Below are 19972 nucleotides of genomic sequence, written 5' to 3'. Positions count from 1 at the left end.
GTAAGAGTTGTTGTGGATCTTCTGACCAATTCTTGCCATTGAAATCTAGTTGGATAATTCGCTTGGAGATTCCCAATCTCAGGGAATGACCAGGGATTAAGTGGAGAGACAAGCTTCTGCAGGTATTCTGGACCATTTCCATGCATGCTCTACATGTGATGCACATAAACATATCCACAAGGCAATGAGGACTAGAAAAAGCACTATCTACTATAAAATATATGACACATCTAAGACTGTAAAATCAGCCAGGCTGTTAGGGTAGCTCCCTACTATCTTTATCCGTTTTAGCTGCATCGCTTTACCTGTGACATTTTACACATTTTGCTTGTATGACATTATTCTACCAATATATTGTACAAGTTGCTTGTTTTATTTAGCCTTTTCTCAACGTGTAATTAGTACATTCTGTTCAAGGCTAGGACCACAGTACACAATATCTTAGTGCTTATGTGGCCCGCTCAAGAAACAGCTTCGAACATCTAGACATAAACAGGACATCAGAGTTGTGCTTCTAACAGTGTGGTTCTGTTATATAAATGATGCACTGACCCAGTAGGGGCAGACAGGCATTCCAGCTGTGACCACCCTTGAACAAATACTGTGTTCAACATGCAGCTTTGCTGGGGCTAGTCTACCAGCTTACAGAGAGGATTGCCGTCCACCTTACAGGCTGACCCCTAACGTTGTTCTACAGCTACAGGAATGAAGCTAATCCATTATATCGGGCAAGGCAGAAGGGTACACCCGCTATGCTTTCAGTATAGCTTTAGGGTTAAGTGGGAACCTCTAGAACCTCTGGGGATTATTCACCATGGTTGGGCTGTTCATTATCTTTACTCTGCTCATTATGCTGGTTACTTTGCTTTGTTTCATCTGCCTAAGTATCACAGCTCAGTTTTTTTTATACAAGATTATGATTTTTCAATAAATGTATTGAAAACATACTCACTCAAGCATACCCCAGGCGACACACAACAAAAAGGTGAGCTCTGTTTCCATAACTTCCCAGGAGAGTCAGATTGTCATAGTAAGGTTGCCACAATCTCCTTTTCCCCAAAAGGGTTAGGGGTTCAGGTGAGACACTGTGAACTAGCCAGGAATTGGGCTGGCAGTTTCAGATGATGTGGCCCACAATCTGAAGTCCTGCTGTCCTCATACGTAACCCTATTATCTTAGTAAGAACTGTATAATATTACTTGCTGGTTGACACGAGCCTCCATCATTAATTTTTTGCCACTGATTGTTCAGAACTCCTGATTTGTTTATACTGTTGGGAAGTATGTACATATTATGCCCTGGAGTCACAGGCACATCTTAAGGAAATAGATCACAAAATAAAAAATGTAGATCTGATTTACCTGCAAATGAAGTAGAGGACTGCCATGAACAGCACTCCTATGACAACGGCCAACACCAAGACATATGTAAGTGTTGAAGTTTTAGGTTGAGTCTTCTTGCTTGGTAGAAATATTTCTTGACAACGAGCTCCGGTAAAGCTGTCAGAACATCTATGGGAATTATGTAGGAGAGACCACAAATTATATTCAAAACAACACTAAGGGAATGCAGATTAATCCCTGTAACAGCTGTTTGAAACTCTGAATGAAGTATTAGTACACTATTATGTTCCATCCACAGAACTAGAATCTTGAATGATATCCCCCTACCCATCAAGACTGCCCTTTCCATTCATTGATTTGGGAATGAGCTTAAGTCCTACTCTCTTTGGAGGACACTACAATGACATACAGTAGGTAATCCACCTCCCCTCTCTGAATCCATCACCACCTGCCTAGATTAACTTTCTGATTGTGTCTGCCTTCAAGCCTACACAGCAAACCATTGCCATTTGGCTATGTCCGCCGTATACAAATCCCACACACTGCCTCAGATGTTCTCCCAAAATAAACATACATGTTCTCAACTTTCAGATCTTTAGAACAAGTAAACATGGGTAATGAGTCTCTCTTCAATGGCCAAACTAACTAGTTAAAAAATGTCTTGACTACTATAAAAAAAAAGACTACTTAATCTGTGACATTCAGGTCAGATTGTGCTGTGACGCACTCCTGCACCCCCTTGGTGAAGCCAGCCAGAACTAATGTTTAACAGGATAATAGACACTTGAATTTCTCAAGTGCTTCACCTTCACTGGAAGATCACATTAACACAAGAGACAATGTCAGAATAACAAAAGCTAACATGAATGCCTGCAGAAAAGAAAAAGCATGCTCACTGTTCAAATATATCTCAGGTTGGCCAGGAACTTGTGAGGTACAACAGAAACCATAAAATCGAAACAGCTTTCGGCCATACACTACTGCAGGTGATGCATATCAAATAAGAGGTCATATATCCACCATTGTCTTGGGTAGAATTAATTAAGCAGGAGTGTAAGACTGTTACAGAAGGCAGTGATGGACTGAGTTAGAGTTTACGGGGCAGGTTACTTCATCAAAAACAAGATGGATATATGTCCGCCTTACAAGTGCATGATATCCTGTGGCACTTTTAATAAGTTGCATGGGATATCTGTCATTTTTGTCATAATGTAATCAGTCTGTCAAACTCTAAATCAGGCCCTTAATCCTTACAATACATTAGCAACACCATCTTTAGGTACTGAAGAACATTTAACAACTCTTTTCAGCTGACTGAAGAAGTACGACTATGCACTACTTTGAAAAAGTAATAGAGGCATTCCAACTTCAGCACATATGTTGAACTTTGTTCTCACTCTTGTTCTTTTCTTGCATTGCCCAGTTTCTGTTCCCTTATCTTCTAGACCTCAAATGGAGTAGAAAATGATATGAAAACAAGGAGGAAAAACCATTTGGCTACTGGCTGGCTAACATTGAAGAGGCATCTCACAAAACAAGCTCTTCACTATGGAGCTCTGTTTGTAATTGGAACGAGCAGCTAGTGCAGGTGAATCCTGATACAATGTGGTTTTCATTGCATGCTCTGCATCATATAAACTGTAACAGCTGCAATAACTATGTCAGATTCAACAGGTGATGCAAATACCCAGATTTCAGTGGTCCATATATGGCTATGCAAATGATCACTAAAGTCTGCAGATTGGGAGTTAAATCTGTGATTTCAATAATTCTAAATTTACACAGTCCATTATCTTCAAACATGGTGATTATACAATAAAGTTATGCATTTAATTCCTGATCAAATGTCTTCACTTCCCCAACACTAGCAATACCTCACTACTACATAAGAGTCAAGTGAAGTGAAAAAGTCTAGTCAATAAAGTTCATAGTATGAAGCTCTTTAGTCTGAGCATCAGCTGTCAGCCCACCACGGGGAGGCACTTTTTTTTATTCTGAGCTCGGGCTGCTGGGGATGAGCTTCCCCAGCAGCCCAAATCGGTTTGTTTTTTTAGAACAATGACAACCAATGCGGTCATTTTACTTTCCCAGCATCATTACTTGGGGGCATATGTGACTGACTTGAGGAAGGTATCAAGGGAAAGGGGAGAACCTCCCCTTTCCAATGGTATCAATACCCAGTGGAACTCTTTTTGGGGATTGCTACAGGAGAGTGATTCCCAAGCAGTGATCCACCCACTAGACACCAGGGATTTTTGGCAGGGGCAGTGGCCCCTTGGACAAGGACTTGTGCTTCCCTCAAAACCCTTCCAATGTTTTAGGCTTTATGCCCCCTCTCTGGGCTTGTGGATGGGGCCAATTACCCCAATCTGCTCCTCGAAAGGAGGGGAAGAGAGCTCACTAGACACTAGGGCATAGATATTTTAAAAAAACAGCATGGTGTGGGGGCTGCCTACCATGGGCATGGTCATGTCCCCACCCCTAAAAGGATGCAAAAGTTGTTCTACAACACCCACCAAGGAGGCAGACTGGAGGTTTGTCCCAATCTGTCTCCCTCTGGGATGCAGAAAGCCCACTAGACACTAGGGATATGGATAAAAAAGAAAACAGAGGGGTGGGAGCTGCCCAACATGGACGTGCCCATGCACCCTACCCAAAAATGGTGCAACAGTTCCCTGGGAGCGGATTGGAGGTTTTCTCAAATTTTCCTCCCCCGAGGAGGCATAAAGCCCGCTAGACACCAGGCCTATAAACAAAAAATGAAAACATAGGGGTGAAGGCAGATAAGGAGGTTTGGAGGTTTTGTGAGGAGTGGGGGGCGCAAAAGCAAACTAGACACCATCTATCCCTAGACATTCACTGAAAAAAACAAATGTTAAAGTAATGTTATAATTAGGTGGGAATTTCATTGATAACGTAACATTTTAAATGTACAAAACCACTAAAATTCACCAGTTAAAGTTATCTTTGGTAACTAGAACTTGTGCCTTAAGATAACTATAACTCGCACCCTATTACATATTACCATTGTAAAGGGCAGGGGGTCATAAATAGGAATGGGGTCTCTCCACCACGCTCAAGGTCATGCCCCTCCCCAAAAGGGACGGTTGTAAGATGGAACAACAAATGCCATTACCATGCATGTCTAAACAACGAGGTCTAAACCATGAATATGCCTTAACCAAGCATGTCTTTACCACGAATACCATAACTACGCATAGTCATAGACTTGCATTACAACTACTATTACCATGCATACCTTTACCGTGTATACCATTACAATGCATTTTTCCTGTAAACATATCAATATGTCAGCACTTAAAATTTGGAATAAAATAATGTGTTTTTTATTTTTTTTAAATACATATATTTAATAAAAATACACAAGTGCGGTTATATTTCCCAAAAAACGATTTACCACTAAACATTATAGAAATAGACATACAACAATACACATATACCTTTAACAAATGCATCTGAAACATTCTCGTTTCCACAAAAGTCTTCCTTTGCTTTCACAGTAAGAATACAGCCTGACCACAACTGAAATGGCTGTCGTAATATTTGACAAGGTGAAAAAACATACATTTTCTACCATAAAAAATAAATACACGTTCAGTTACAATATGAAACATGCTAAAATGCAGACTCCAAAATATATTTTTGTTTCAAACATAGTTTCCCCTTAGAAGATGTATATATTGGGATGTCCACCATTTTGTGACCAGTGGTACCCCGACACTGCTCATGAACCAATGTCTTTGTGACTCTCAGTGAGGAAAGTGACAGGTTGCAACGTTTGGACAAAAACATTCACATTTTTACCAAATTATTCAGATAATTAAGTATTATTAATTTATTCCCTTATTTCACAGATTTTCACAGCTCAATTTCAGTAATGTGAGTAATTTTCATGTATATTTTCCTATATGTATAATAAAACTTTAGTAACATTTAAATAATTTTTTTTTCAAAGTTAATGTTATAACTCTGCTAGGGTGCTTTCTCAGGGCAGATGCAGGACATTGAAAAGGGGGCAAAATAAATATTTTAACTCCGCTGGGTTCATCACTTAGGGCATGTGCTGGGCAGTGTTAGAAATGGTGTATTTGGTTGGCAGTCAGGTTGCCCCCTGTCCAAGCAAGGACCCACACTCTAGTCAGGGTAAAGGAGAATTACACTCAGTTAACCCCCGCTCAGCCCCTTGGTAGCTTGGCACAAGCAGGCAGGCTTAACTTCAGAAGCAATGTGTAAGGTAGTTGTACCAACACACACAGTAACTCAGTGAAAACACTACTAAATGACACGTCATAGGTTTAGAAATATAGGTAATATTTATCTAAACAAAACAAGACCAAAACAGCAAAAATCCAACATATACAAGTCAAGTTATGAATTTTCAAAGAATAAAAGTCTTAAATCCTTTAGAAAGCAGTGAGAACGTTGTTAGCGTACACAAATACTGGGTAGCGTCAAAATAACACCGCAAGTGTGTGTTGGAAAAGGCCAGAGATGCGTCAATTTCTCACTTGCAAGTGAGACCGTGCACCGTTCCTCCTCCGTTTGGCGTGCGTCGTTTCTCATATCCCGCAAGAGAGTGATGCATCAATCTGGACAGGGGCACCTCGGGTCCAGGCAGGCTTTGCATTGTTTTTCCGAGCCCAGCGATGTCGCGTTGAAAATCTGGTCGCATGTTATCACAAAACCGCGCTGCGTGGGGTTTGTGTCATTATCAGCCTCTGTTAGCAGGTGTTGCACGTCATTGCTACAGCTGCGTTGCATCGATTTTCCAGCTGCAGTGCAGGTGGAGCGTTGATTTCAGTCTCAAAGCTGGCAGCGCGTCGTTTATCAGCCGCGCCACGGAAGGTGCGTTGAAAATTTCCCCGCACGCTGTCTGTGCGTGGATTTTCAGTCTTTGTCTGCCAGCTTTTCCTTTCAAGGGCTGAGGAACTGTATAGGGCCCCACTTGGCAGGGCAGGAGTCTCAGCAGAGAATCCAGGTATGGCAGGGGAAGCCTTTGATGGCCCTGAGACTTCAACAACAGGAGGCAAGCTCAGTTCAAGCCCTTGGAGATTCTTCACAAGCAGGAAAGCACAACAAAGTCCAGTCCTTGTCCCCTTTCACAGGCAGAAGTGCCAACTGCAGGGTGGCTCCACAAAGCACAGTAACAGGCAGGGCAGCACTTCTCCTCAGTTCTTCAGCTCTTCTCCTTGGCAGATGTTCCTCTTGATTCCAGAAGTGATCTAATTTTCAGGGGTTTGGTTGCTCTTCTTATACCCCTTTCTGCCTTTGAAGTAGGCCTGCTTCAAAAGAAAGTCTCTTGTTTGTGAGATCCTGCCTTGCCCAGGCCAGGCCCCAGACATACACAAGGTGGTTGGAGACTGCATTGTGTGAGGGCAGGCACAGCCCTTTCAGGCATAAGTGACCACTCCTCCCCTCCCTCCTAGCACAGATGTCTCATCAGGATATGCAGGCTACACCCCAGCTTCCTTTGTGTCACTGTCAGGGAGAGGTGCAAACAGCCCAACTGTCAAACTAACCCAGACAGGGAATCCACAAACAGGCAGAGTCACAGAATAGTTTAAGCAAGAAAATGCCTATTTTCTACAAGTGGCATTTTCAAACACACAACCTCAAAACCAACTTCACTAAGGGCCAGATGTAGCAAGAAAAATTTTTGCGACTTGCAAATTGCGAGTCATACCGACTTGCAAATTGCAACTCGCAAAAGTGCATGCAGAAAGGTGTATCAGACACCTTCTGCGACTCGCTATGGGGTCGCAAAGACCCACCTCATGAATTGCGACCCCATAGCGAGTCCCTGCACTCACAGGGATGGTGGCCTGCTGGAGACAGCAGACCTCCATGTCTGTGACTGCTTTTTTTAATAAAGCAGTTTTTTTTTTTTTAATTGCAGCCCGTTTTCCTTAAAGGAAAACGAGTTGCAATTCAAAAAAATAATGAAACCATTTGGTTTAATTTTTTCAGAGTAGGCAGTGGTCCATTGGACCACTGCCTGCTCTGAAAAAATATTTTCAGCGACATTCACAAAGGGGAAGGGGTCCCCATAATACGTTACCACCCACTTCAAGTGGGTGGTAACTGCGAGTTGGTTTGCGACCGCTTTCGCGGTCACAAAGCAACTCAGCATGGCGATGCGGTCGCAAATAGGAAGGGAACACCCCTTCCTATTTGCGAGTCAGAATCACATTTTGCGAGTCGGTACCGACTCGCAAAATGTGACTCTGCATCGCAATGGCCGTTTTGAGTTCAGAGACCCCAAACTCCATATATCCATCTACTTCCAAAGGGATCCTGGGCTTTAATAATATTTAAAGGCAGCCTCCATGTTAACCTATGAGAGGGATAGGCCTTGCAACAGTGAAAACCGAATTTGGCAGTATTTCACGGTCAGGACACATAAAACACATTAGTATATGTTGCACCTTAAACATACACTGCACCCTGCCCATGGGGATACCTAGCACCTACCTTAGAGGGGTGTCTTACATGTAAGAAAAGGAAAGGTTTAGGCTTGGCAAGTGGGTACACTTGCTAAGTCGAATTGGCAGGTTAAAACTGCACACACAGACACTGCAGTGGCAGGTCTGAACCATGTTTACAGGGCTACTAATGTGGGTGGCACAACTAGTGCTGCAGGCCCACTAGTAGCATTTGATTTCCAGGCCCTGGGCACCTCTAGTGCACTGTACTAGGGACTTACAATTAAATCATGCCAATCATGGAAAGCCAATAACACATACATTTTACACAGGAGCACTTGCACTTTAGCACTGGATAGTAGTAGTAGAGTGCTCAGAGTAACAAAAACAGCAAAAACAGAGTCCAGCATACATCAACAACCTGGGAAACAGAGGCAAAAAAGTTAGGGGAGACCACACTAAGGTGCCAAGTCTAACAGACAGTAACAGGGGAGTTAATTTACTATTTTAACTCCACTTGGGGCATGTCCCAGGGCAGGTGCTGGGTAGTTACTTGGGCAAAATTACTATTCTAACACCGTTGGGGGCATCCCTCAGGGCAGGTGCTGGACAGAGACAGGAGGCACATATACTATTCAAACTCTGCTGGGGGCGTCCCTCAGGGCAGCTATTGGACAGTGACATGAGGCTAATTAAGTATTCTAACTCTGGGCAGTTACTTGTGCAAACTTACTATTCTAACTCTGCTGGTGGCGTTCACTAGTAGAGGTGATGGAAAGTGACAGGGGAAAACGTAGTATTCTAACACCGCTGGGGACATCCCTCGGGCAGGTGCAGGACAGAGACAGGGGCCACATTTACTATTCAAACTCTGCTGGGTCCATCCCTCAGGGCAGGTGTGGAACAGATCCAGGGGTTACATTTACTATTCAAACTCTGCTGGGGGCGTCCCTCAGTACAGGTAATGCACAGAGACATGGGGCAAATTAAGTATTCTAACTCCACCTGGAGCACACCTGAGGGGACATGTTGGACAGTGACTGGAGGCAATTTTATTAATGTATCTTCACTGGGGGCATATCTCGGGGTAGGTGCTGGACAGTGACAAAGGGCAAATTTACTATTCTAACTGCTGGGGCCACCCCTCAGAGCAGGTGCTAGACAGTGAGAAGGGACAAACTTACTGTTCTAACTCTGCTGAGGGTGTCTCTTAGGGAAGGTGCAGGACAGTGACAAGAACCAAATTTACTATTCTAGCTCCACCCGGGGCATAGCGCTCAGGGCAGGTGCTGGACGGTGACAGGGGGCATATTTAGGGTCTGATTACGATGATGGCGGGATGTGTCCCACTGTTGCATTTTCAGCAGTCCTCCCACCCTCCTCTTTGACACTCTGAATGCCCGACTACGATGTGTGGGGGAACACAGCCACAAGACCGCCACCTCCACCAGTGTTTCTGCTCCTGCGGTTGGAGAGGCAGAGGCAGCCCAGTGAGGGGTTCCCGCTGAGATTCCCACCAGGCTAATCATGACCTGTCTTCCTGCCAACCTTTTACTGGCGGGGACACCGCCATGTGCAAGTCGGCAGAAAAGCAGTAAACGAGCCTAAATATTGGGCTGAGGGTGATTGTGTCCTTGTATTATGTCACTGGTGCACATGTTAAAGCGCTCCAATGCCTTCGGGTCAGGTTTGAGGTATGTCACACTGTAAAACATTAAAGCGGAAAATGTATTCGCCCGACTGGCTGGTATAGGATTACATGTCAGACAGTCAATTGGAATTTGAATTATGAAAACTTACGGCCTTATGCTTTGTACCTCCTGAGTGTGTAGACAAATTCTACACAACAATTACTGAATTTGAGTATTTTACATAAAATGAGGAAAAACTGGCCCCCTTACTAAATTATTTTGAGGACACATGGATTGGCCATCTAAACAGTTCGGGTCATAGGAGGAAGCCAAGTTTCCCTATTGACAGGTGAAACTGCTACAGGAGCTGCTTAGAGGGAGGTGCAAAGACTAACAACGCCATTGAGTGATGGCACAACTCCTTCAACAAATCTACTGGCAAACACCACCCAAACCTATATCATTTCCTGGACATTTTGAAGAAGGACCAACAAATGAAATTTGCACAATCTTTTACAGGTAGTCTGAATCCCAGAGTATTTCAAAAGAAGACTATTGGGTAAGATCAAATATTATTCTTTGATGGGTGCATCAGACTACCTAGAAAACCTTGCCTATATCCTACACTACTAACATACTTTAACACCATGTACCATTACTCACCTGTTTTTACAACTCTCTAATTAAATTGGCATTTAAAAAACCCATTTTGTGTTAAATTGTATCAAAAATGTCTTTCCTACCTGCAGATGTCTTCTTTTTTCAACTCTTGGTGAAATTTAACTCCACCTGTCACCAAGAGTCTTTGACATTTCAAATATCCAAATGGGTATCGAACATCCAAACCAAAGTCCAAGTGCAGAGAAAAAATGAATTCTTTTAGAAAAAATAAATCCATCCTTTGGTTGGAAAAAAAGGATCATTCGATATCCCATTCTAAAACATTAAAATTAAGTATGCTCCATTCCTGTGCCGAATTCCAATGCAAACGTCCATAACCGTAAAAAAAAGAAAGATGGCCTTCCAAAGTTTAAAAAAATGTTCCAGCCTTTAAAAAATCCCAAATAGTTTACTTTTTAAAAAATGAAAATAAAAAAATCCAAATGAACGAAAAAATCTATAATAAACTCCAACCACGTGCTAGCAGACAGTGCGCATTCCAAGTGCTGATAGGAGGGCCCGCACCGCCCAGGACATAGTCATAGGGAGTGGAGGGCCCCCCTGTGGCCACATTCTTGCCTTTCCACCAGCCTTTTCATGGCAGTGAACACTCCATGAAAAGAATGGCGGAAAAGCAAGTCATGATCAGATGTGCTTGACCATGATGTGCACAGCCGCCAACCCGTCGGGATCCATAATCCTGATGGTGGCGGTGGTCAACTGGAGGTCTGACCGTCAGGATCGTAACCTGGCGATTGGACCAGGTCGGACTGCAGTGCAGGGAGCCACAGGTGGCCAGCCTTTTCATGGTGGTTCAACTGCCATGAAAAGGTTGGCAGAGAGAAAGGTTGTAATCAACAGGGTGGCCCTGGCTGATTGCAACCAGGACCGCCGTCAGCCCATCGGGATCACTGATCCTGGTTGGGAAGGCAGGTCTGTTTGCCAGCCTCATAATGTGACGGTTGGAGCCACGGCGGTCCAACCGCTAGGCTGGCAGTCTTCGCACTGCTAGTCTCGTAATAAGACCCTACGGCCTTATTACAACATACTGTATTTGACCGCCAGTCGGCCGCATATGCGGCCAGGAACTCGCCGGCATTTGGACATCCCCGCTGGGTTGTAACATTGCAGCCGGCTCCTAATGGAGCCGGCGGCAATGTGGCTGTGCGGCGGGTGCAGCAGCACCTGTCGCACAATCCACTACCTGTAATTCGGGAAGTGGATTGCGCGATGGGGCTGTGTCTGGGGCCCCTGCACTGCCTGGGCACCCCGAGTCCCCTTACCGCCAGCCTTTCCATGGCGGTGTTCACCGCCATGGAAAGGCTGGCGGTAAGGAGAGTCGGAATCCCCAGGGCAGCGCTGCTGGCAGTGCTGCCCTGGTGGATAAAAACCACCAGGACCGGTATTCTGCCGGTCCCGGCGGTATGACCGTGGCGCTTTTGCCACGGTCAAAATACGCAATGTAGTACTGCCAATCTGTTGGCGGCACTACCGTCACATTTCCCCTGGCGGTCACCGACCACTGGGTTGAAATGAGGGCCTATGTGTTGATTTTTGAAACTGAAAAGTCATTTTATTTAAAAACCTACTTACCTTATAACGAAGTTCTTTGGTTCAAAGCATATATAAAAGCAAATGTTATTTTTCTAAATTGGTCTCAGATTTATTTATTGAGTGTGCATCTCATTTATTGCCTCTGTGAGTGCAACAAATGCGTAACACTACTCCCTGATAAGCCTAACTGCTCTCCCACATTAACAAAAATAAAGCATTAGACATATCTGCTTTTGCCTCTACAAACCAACGGGGGATTCACTGGACTCTGCATGGTGTATTTCTTTTTAGTAGACTATATAGAGAGCCAGCTTTCTACACACACACAAAGGAGGTTTTTTAGGAAGAGGCCACTTGCTGGCAGTGGTGGGTGTCTTGCCATCTGCATCTCCTCTGGATTCTTTACTGGTCATCCTTGCTTGCAGAGGTAGGCTGATCTGCTGCTACAAAGGCAGGAGTGTCTGGTTTTTCCTCTGGCAGGGCCTCCCTTCCAGTGGCTGGCACCGAAGTTGATGTGCCTGGTGTTGATGAGCCAAAGGAAGGGGTCATGGTGGCATGTATGTCTATCAGCACCCCTGTTCGGGAGGCCATGTTGTTATTGTGGGCCTCCATCTATGGCCACATGTCTCTGTGCATGTACCTCTGCAGTTGCTTGATCTCCTGGAGTTTGGTCAACACCTGGCCCATCACCCCTTGGGATTCTTGATAGACCCCCAAGATGTGGCTGATGATGTACTGGCCAAGAGCAGCCCCCCTGACCTCACCCACTGGCCCACTGCATCCCTCCCCTGCACCCTATCCCCATGGGCCTGTGCATTGCCACAGAGTGCTCTCTCCAACTTGTTCCTGGACCCTCATTGTCTAAAGTGTTGCGCTGCAACTCAGAATCCAGGACTGGGGGGGCACAAGATGGTAGAAACTGTGCCAAGTACACAGGTTGGGGGGGAGAATAGTTGCCTGTCATGTTGTGGCAACAGGGTTGGGAGGTGAGACTCACTGATGCCGTGTGACTTGGTTGCCCAGATGGACCAGAACCAGAACCATCCTCAATGTTCAGATCTCCAGGAGTGTCTTCTTCACTGAGGGCTTCATCCAGGAGGGTAGTGGCAGTCTGTTCTGTGGCTTCTGTGTGCTAAGTTGCAGTTCCATCAGTTGATGTAAAATGTACATTGTTACTGGTTGTATTGTGACATCTACCTCCAACGGTTTAGAGTTAGAGTAGGCAGAGACCTTGTACGACGTTAAGTTGCATTTAATCCTATTGTGCCAAATAACCATGGTATTGTATTGGCATGACATGTGTGAAGCTTGCCAATTCGTTTTGACTAAAGCAGCTGCTGAAATGTGCAGATCATTAGCACTTTGGAGGATGTCCTGAAAATAACATCTTGCCACCAGTGCAGGCAAAACAGTGGCTTTAGAAGATGTGGCTTTGCCCATTTTGATGCCTAGTTGAGTGTGCTGCAGGCAAACCCAGAACTTTGTTGTATATGTGACTAGGGTCATCATGTGCACATTGCAGTGTGAATGTGTCTGCTGCCAATACCAATCTGGTGAAGCATCTTGAGGCCTTATGAATACTTGTTATTCGTACTGGGTAAGGTGTCATTCCTGTCCTCAACTATTTCATTTTGGGTAGGAAGTTAAAATGGAGCTATGTTGACAGATAGATCCCTGATTTGGGCATGATGTGTGTCTGATCCCTCCTAGGTGAGTATACTTCTTTTGAGAGTTGACAAAGAAGGGTATTTGGACAAGTGGCAAACATGAAGGTGGTTGGAGTAAGAGTAACAGGGCCTCCTGGGAGTTGCAGTCAGGTCAGTCCCTCTACTTCACAACACTTAGCAAATGGTGTCCTCTCAGATGAGTACACTTCAATTGAAAGTTACAAGAGTATTTGGGCATGTGACCACTGGTCTGGTGTTTGTAGTAACAGACACTGAGCCTGCTGGGAGTTGCAGTCAGGACAGTGCCCCTACTTCACACCCCTGACAAATAGTATCCTCCCAGGTGAGTTCCCTTCAATTGAGAGTTCCAAAACAGAGGTATTTGGACTAGTGACCACTGAGCTGCTGTTTGGAGTTACAGAGACAGTTCCTCCTGGGAGTTGCAGTCATGCCCCTCTCTATGCTACAACACTATACAAATGTTGGGTCTTACATATATGTATGCAAACTGCATTTAGGCATGGCCCTAGATTTACCTGTTGAGACATACCAAGAGTCCTGGGATTAATGTTGTATATTGATTGACTTACAGGCCCCATTTTTACCAATGGCATGCGATGGGCCTTGGCTAGCTATGATGTTGGGTTCAGCAATACAGATTGATACTGTCAACACCCAGATACTCTGGGTATTAAATGTTGGTGGGGCACATGAACAAGACAGTGGTTTAAGGTGAGCTGAGAGCATGCATGGCTTGGCTTTTTTGTGACCTTTTTTGTGTTGTGACTTACCTGACTCCACCAGGAATTCCTGCCAAGCCCTCAGGATGTAGGATGTAGGATGGCCAAGACCTTCTTCTTCCATGGGAAGAGATGTAATGAGGCACTGGGAGGGTCATCACCAGTCTTCTTGGCCGGCACCTGGTGCCTGGCGACCAGAGAACACACCTTGCCCCTGAGGTCATTTCACTTCTTCCTGGTGTTCTCCTTTGTGCGCAGGGTGGTGCCTACAGCATTCACTCTGTCAAAGATACTGTCCCACATTTCCATTTTCCTACTAGAGGAGTGTGCTGGACTTATGCTCCAAACAATTGTGCCTCTACTCTTATGATTTCATCGACCACGACTCTTAACTGATCTTCTGAAAAACGTGGAATTTTAGAACGTGACATGGTGGGAAAAAAGTCAAAAGGGTAACAGTGACCTACTAAACAGGGAAAGTGCAAAAGGGTGAGAATGGACAAAAGTGTGTGCAGGGTGTTTTTTGGGATGGTGAAAAAATAGGGGTGTCTGTGATATGGAAATCATGGGAAAATGGTGGTCAGTTTTGTTCGTCATGCAGTGGAAATTCAAAGGACTGTGGTCTGTGAAGAGATGTGTATTATAGTGTCCTCTGTAGGTGTGTACACTGTGGCAATGTTGGTCAGCTATGTTGTTTATGAATTCATCCAATGTGCAGTTGTCTGTTACTTTGCTGACTGCAAACCGCCGTGGTTTGGACGGCCACTGGCTGACCACCATGAAGAGACTGCCACAGCGACTGTGTGCTTGTAAAATGATCAGTAGTTGGTTGCGGTGCTGATGGCGCTAGTGGTCAGACTGTCTATTTCCAGGCCGTCGCACCACTGTCAGTCACTGGGCTGCAGGACAGGTCATCTTTTGTCGCTGGATTGTCAATGGCTGCAGACAGTCTGGTAGGCCTGGGGCCAAGTCAGTGAGTGTCTTCAGTACTCTCTGCTCGTACAACGCTGTAATGTCCAGCTCTTCTTAGGTCATCAGGAATCTGAGTTCTAGGGATCAGGAATGTCACCTAAATACTGAATTTACGAGTGTTACGGGAAGTGCCAGGTGTTAGCTGTTAGTCTTTGGTTGGCAGTCAGGTTACCCCTGTCCAAGCAAGGACCCTCACTCTAGTCAGGGTAAGCCACACACAATCCAAATTATCCTGTGCCCACCCTCTGCTAGCTTGGCACTGAGCAGTCAGGCTTAACTTAGAAGGCAATGTGTAAAGTATTTGTGCAATAAATCATACAATAACACAATATAGCACCACACAAATACACCACACAGTGTTTCGAAAAATATATAATATTTATCTGATAAGATGCAGGTCAAAATGATTAAAATGCAATAAGTATATATTCAGTTATCACTGTAAAAGTGATATAAAGTGTCTTAAAATTTTTAAAAGCAAACAAAGTCTCTTTCAAGCACAAAGTACCTGGTTTGCGTGAAAAAGCTCTGCAAAGAACCACAGAGGAGGAGATGCGTGGAAACAAAGGGGTGTGCGTCGATTTCTCGGGCCGCACACGCCGATGTGTCGTTTAGTTTTCACCCAGGGACGGCTGTGCGTCGATTTCCGGTACTTGGTCGTGGATCCTCTTCGGGTTGCGGGGTTTTCGGATGCCCCGGGGACAATGCGTGGATTTCCTGCAGTGGCAGGGCGAAGTCACAGGAGCTGCATCAATTCTGTGGGCGTTGTGTCAAATTTTCTACCGTACCGCAGGCACTGTGTTGATTCCTCTCTGGAAGTCGGGCTGCGTCGTTCCGGCTCGGCTGTGCGTGAATCTGGTGGGCCGTGCGTCAAATTTCCAGCCGCTACTCTGGCGCTGTATCAACCTTCTTGATGCGCAGTCAGGCTGCGTCGTTCTGGTTTGGTGTGCGGTGAAATTTTCACCGCGGTGCAGGCTCTGCATCGTTTCTGGCAGACTGGTTGTTGCATTTCGCCGCACAAGGAGTCCTTCTTGAAGAGATGAAGTATTTTTGGTCCTGAGACTTCAGGGAACAGGAGGTAAGCTCTATCCAAGCCCTTGGAGAGCACTTCTTAACCACAGCCAGAGAGCAGCAAGGCAGCAGGGCAGTAGGGCTTCACATAAAGCATACAGGTGAGTCCTTTGGGCAGCCAGGCAGTTCTTCTTGGCAGGATGCAGGTTCTGGTTCAGGTTTCTTCTCCAGGATGTGTCTGAGTTGGTAGGGGCAGAGGCCCTGTTTAAATACCCAAATGTGCCTTTGAAGTGGTGGAGACTTCAAAGAGTGGCTTAGAAGTGCAAAGGGTCCCCTTTCAGTTCAATCCTGTCTGCCAGGGTCCCAGTAGGGGGTGTGGCAGTACTTTGGGTGAGGGCATGCTACTGTCCTTTGACATGCAAGTGTCAGGCCCTCCACCCTCCCAGCCCAGGAAGACCCTTCCAAAATGCAGATGTATGCAAGTGAGGCTGAGCATCCTGTTTTTGGGGGGTGTCTGAGTGAATGCACAAGGAGCTGTCAACTAAACCCAGCCAGACTTGGACTGTAAGGCACAGAAAGATTTAAGTGCAGAGAAATGCTCACTTTCTAAAACTGGCATTTCTAAAATAGTAATATTAAATCCAACTTCACCAGTCAGCAGGATTTTGTATCACCATTCTGGCCATACTAAACATGACCTTCCTACTCCTTTCAGATCAGCAGCTACCACTCAAACAATGAATTAGGGCAGCCCCAATGTTAGCCTATGAAGGGAGCAGGCCTCGCAGCAGTGTAAAAACGAATTTAGGAGTTTTACACAACCAGGACATGTAAACTACACAGGTACATGTCCTGCCTTTTGCCTACACAGCACCCTGCCCTATTGGTTACCTAGGGCATACCGTACAGGTGACTTATATGTAGAAAAAGGGGAGTTTTAGGCTTGGCAAGTACTTTTAAATGCCATATCGAATTGGCAGTGAAACTGCACACAGGCCTTGCAATGGCAGGCCTGAGACAAGGTTAAGGACCTACTTAAGTGGGTGGCACAATCAGTGCTGCAGGCCCACTAGTAGCATTTCATCTACAGGCACTGGGCACATATAGTGCACTCTACTAGGGACTTATAAGTAAAGTAAATTAAATAGTCCAATTTGGTATGATCCAATGTTACCATGTTTAAAGGGAGAGCGCATATGTACTTTACCACTGGTCAGCAGTGGTAAAGTGTGCAGAGTCTTAAAACCATCAAAACCAGTATCTAAAAAGTGAAGGGAGGCAGGCAAAAAGTTAGGGGTGACCACCCTAAGGCTGTCAGGTCTAACAGCAGCCAATGGGCTGACCACCTTTAAGTTGACAACACCCTTCTTACGACCACTTCCGATGAGAAGTGGGCATAGCCCTAACCCTGTTGGACTGCATGCAGTGAGTCAATATCACAAAGTGTGAATGTTTTTGTCCATTCAGGCCTCAGTACTTTACCTTTCAGAAGCCACATTGGTGGGTAGTGTTTCATTATGGCTCACATCACAGTACATGTCACTGGAGCATTGGCTACCTGAGGTCAGTAGGCCTACTTAGTCATTGTAGGCCCTCAGCAGGGTGGTGGATTAGTCTGTGTATGGATATATATATATGTGTCAGTAGTCATGTCCCTGTACTTATTGCCTTGTGTGATTTACACTTATGTATTAACAAATTGCCAATTTCTAACTTGGTATTTCTGACATGTATTTGACTAAACCATTTGTGCAAAAATTTGTGATTGTAATCTTTTGATTTGTCTCTTGTATCCGTGCAGGTCAATGGCCATCAGAAGAAGGGGATATGGAGAGCCACCGCCTGGAAGGTTCGGGCCCTGGGGGTCCACAGCCGTCGGAGTGCCCACTGTTGCAAGAAATGGGAGGACCTGAGACGCTGGGCTTTGAAGATCGCAGAGGGCCAGACCATACTCCATTATTTTATTTTAAAAAACATTCAAGGGCTGTCCTCACGACATGGGCGGGGTGCACGTTGGACCCAGACTCCCCCTAATGTTACACGTCCTGGGGGAGGCATACCCAGCCCTGGATCAGGTTTGAGGGGAACACAACGGTCACAATGGGGTGAGTACAGGGCATATATATAATGCCTGACACATTGCAAAGTTAATGTGCTAGGTTCTGACATCTGCTCCTGATGACTAAGTATGAGCCATGTGTGACACAGCAGATGAGTGACTGTTTGTGTAGCTGTCATGTGGTGCATACTGTGATGTGCCTTGCCTATTGGCCCAGGACCTAGGGCATAACTTTGTACAATCCATAAAAATTTGCTCTGCAGGTACAACATATGGCTGTGTACATTGATAAATCAAATACTGTTTGTTGTAGTGGGTGTAATGTCTATGCAACAGCCATGTGTCTGGTCAAATGAGTATATTGTAATCTGCCACCCAGAGGCTACGTGTCTTTAGCAGGTGATGGGTGTTTGAACCTCACTATTGTCTGTAATGTGAAGCTGGACATCATACATGTGACAGAGCATACATTTTTCTCTGGGTGCAGCTACAGATCAATACTTTCACTCGGTAAGTGAGAAATGTCAGTGGACATGATTTGTGTGCCATCACTGTTGCTAACATTCCTTGTGCCTACATGTTGGCATGTGTCACTTTCTCTTTTGACAAAATGTGTATGCTGCTGTTTCATGCATGGGATGATTCCTGCATTCTCTCGCTTATATGTGTATGCCAACCTATGTGCGGAATAGGACATTTGCAATGGGAGTACATCTCATGTGGTGCCACAGACAGGAGTGTTTCACCATTGGTTCTCGGCTCCCACATACCCTTACCTATCACTATATGTCATATGGTATATACAACTGCAGTAGCAATGAGGGACAAGCCGTATATAACTAGATTGGTTATCCACAATGTGCATTTCCATTGATGTGGCAGCATGTGGCAAAGTTCACTGCACATGTGTAATGGGGATGGTTTGTCACCTGACTGTTGGCATGCATCATGGAGTGACTTGCAGTTATGTTGAAATCACATCTGGTTGGGTACAACCATTCATCGACAGACATCTGGGTTTGCAGGACCAAAATGGAGACAGTGATGCAGATTCCCATTGAGCACCATACAAAGGACTAATGGTGTCTTCTAATGCAATCAGAGTATATCATTGTAAGGGGTGCCAGACATTAGTGGTCCTTTCCCTGGGGCTTTCTGATTCATTGTGTTGTGGAGTTTAGGGACATATCTCCCTGTCAATTTGCACATGTCTACAGTGTACATTTCCATACCAAATGTGTGTCATCTCAGAGCAACATTGGTTCTACCTCCATGACTCCATTGGAACAAATTTCACTTGGTCAAGTGTGTATTGTTGATGTGTTTACAGTGTGACATTAGTAATCCCATGTCACCTTCTCCAGGCTACTGTACTGTTGTCAGCAACATCGCATGTTCTGGATGCATTATTTCTTATTGTTGTGCTATTGCATATGTAACAATGAAATGTTTGCATTACCTTGTGTGGGATCTGTGGGAATGAAGTTGGCATTGGGCTATTATTATATGACAACAGGTAACTGAGGTATGCTCCATGTGGCAAAGCATTGAAGGTGATGTGTTCTCCTACTTGTTCAATGGTTACTGTGATTGCAGAACTCAGGCCATGCAATTGTAGCTGTCTTAGATTCTGATTTTTCATTGACAGTTCAGATGGCATGCATGTATATGGTATGATACATGTAGGGGCCACTTTGGTAGTGTTTGTTGCTGGGGCCTACCTGACATGATGGTAATGTTTGCTAATCAGAACTATTCTTCAAGTGTGATCAGGAACATGTGGTAAACCTTTTTCTCTTTGTACTTTCAGCATCAGCCTAGGCAAGCAAATGACACAGGGCACAGCCAAGTAGGAAAGCAGCTGTCCACAGTACCTCTGGTCAAGACACCAC

At 45.0% G+C, this 19972-nt stretch overlaps 1 protein-coding gene across 2 annotated transcripts in view; it reads right to left on the bottom strand.

The window, feature by feature from the left end:
- The window catches only part of NRG4 (neuregulin 4), a 227521-nt gene that overhangs the window by 89748 nt on the left and 117801 nt on the right, over positions 1-19972 (bottom strand). For both annotated transcript variants that reach the window (XM_069222109.1, XM_069222108.1), the window contains exon 4: positions 1362-1511. In XM_069222109.1, the coding sequence (XP_069078210.1) occupies positions 1362-1511 (150 nt within the window). The remainder of the gene's footprint in view (positions 1-1361; positions 1512-19972) is intronic.

Source organism: Pleurodeles waltl, chromosome 3_1 (assembly GCF_031143425.1).
Source record: "Pleurodeles waltl isolate 20211129_DDA chromosome 3_1, aPleWal1.hap1.20221129, whole genome shotgun sequence".
Classification (NCBI taxonomy): Eukaryota; Metazoa; Chordata; class Amphibia; order Caudata; family Salamandridae; genus Pleurodeles; species Pleurodeles waltl.
The sequence above is the reverse complement of the archived record's forward strand: the minus strand, read 5'-3'. Positions and strand labels throughout refer to the sequence as shown.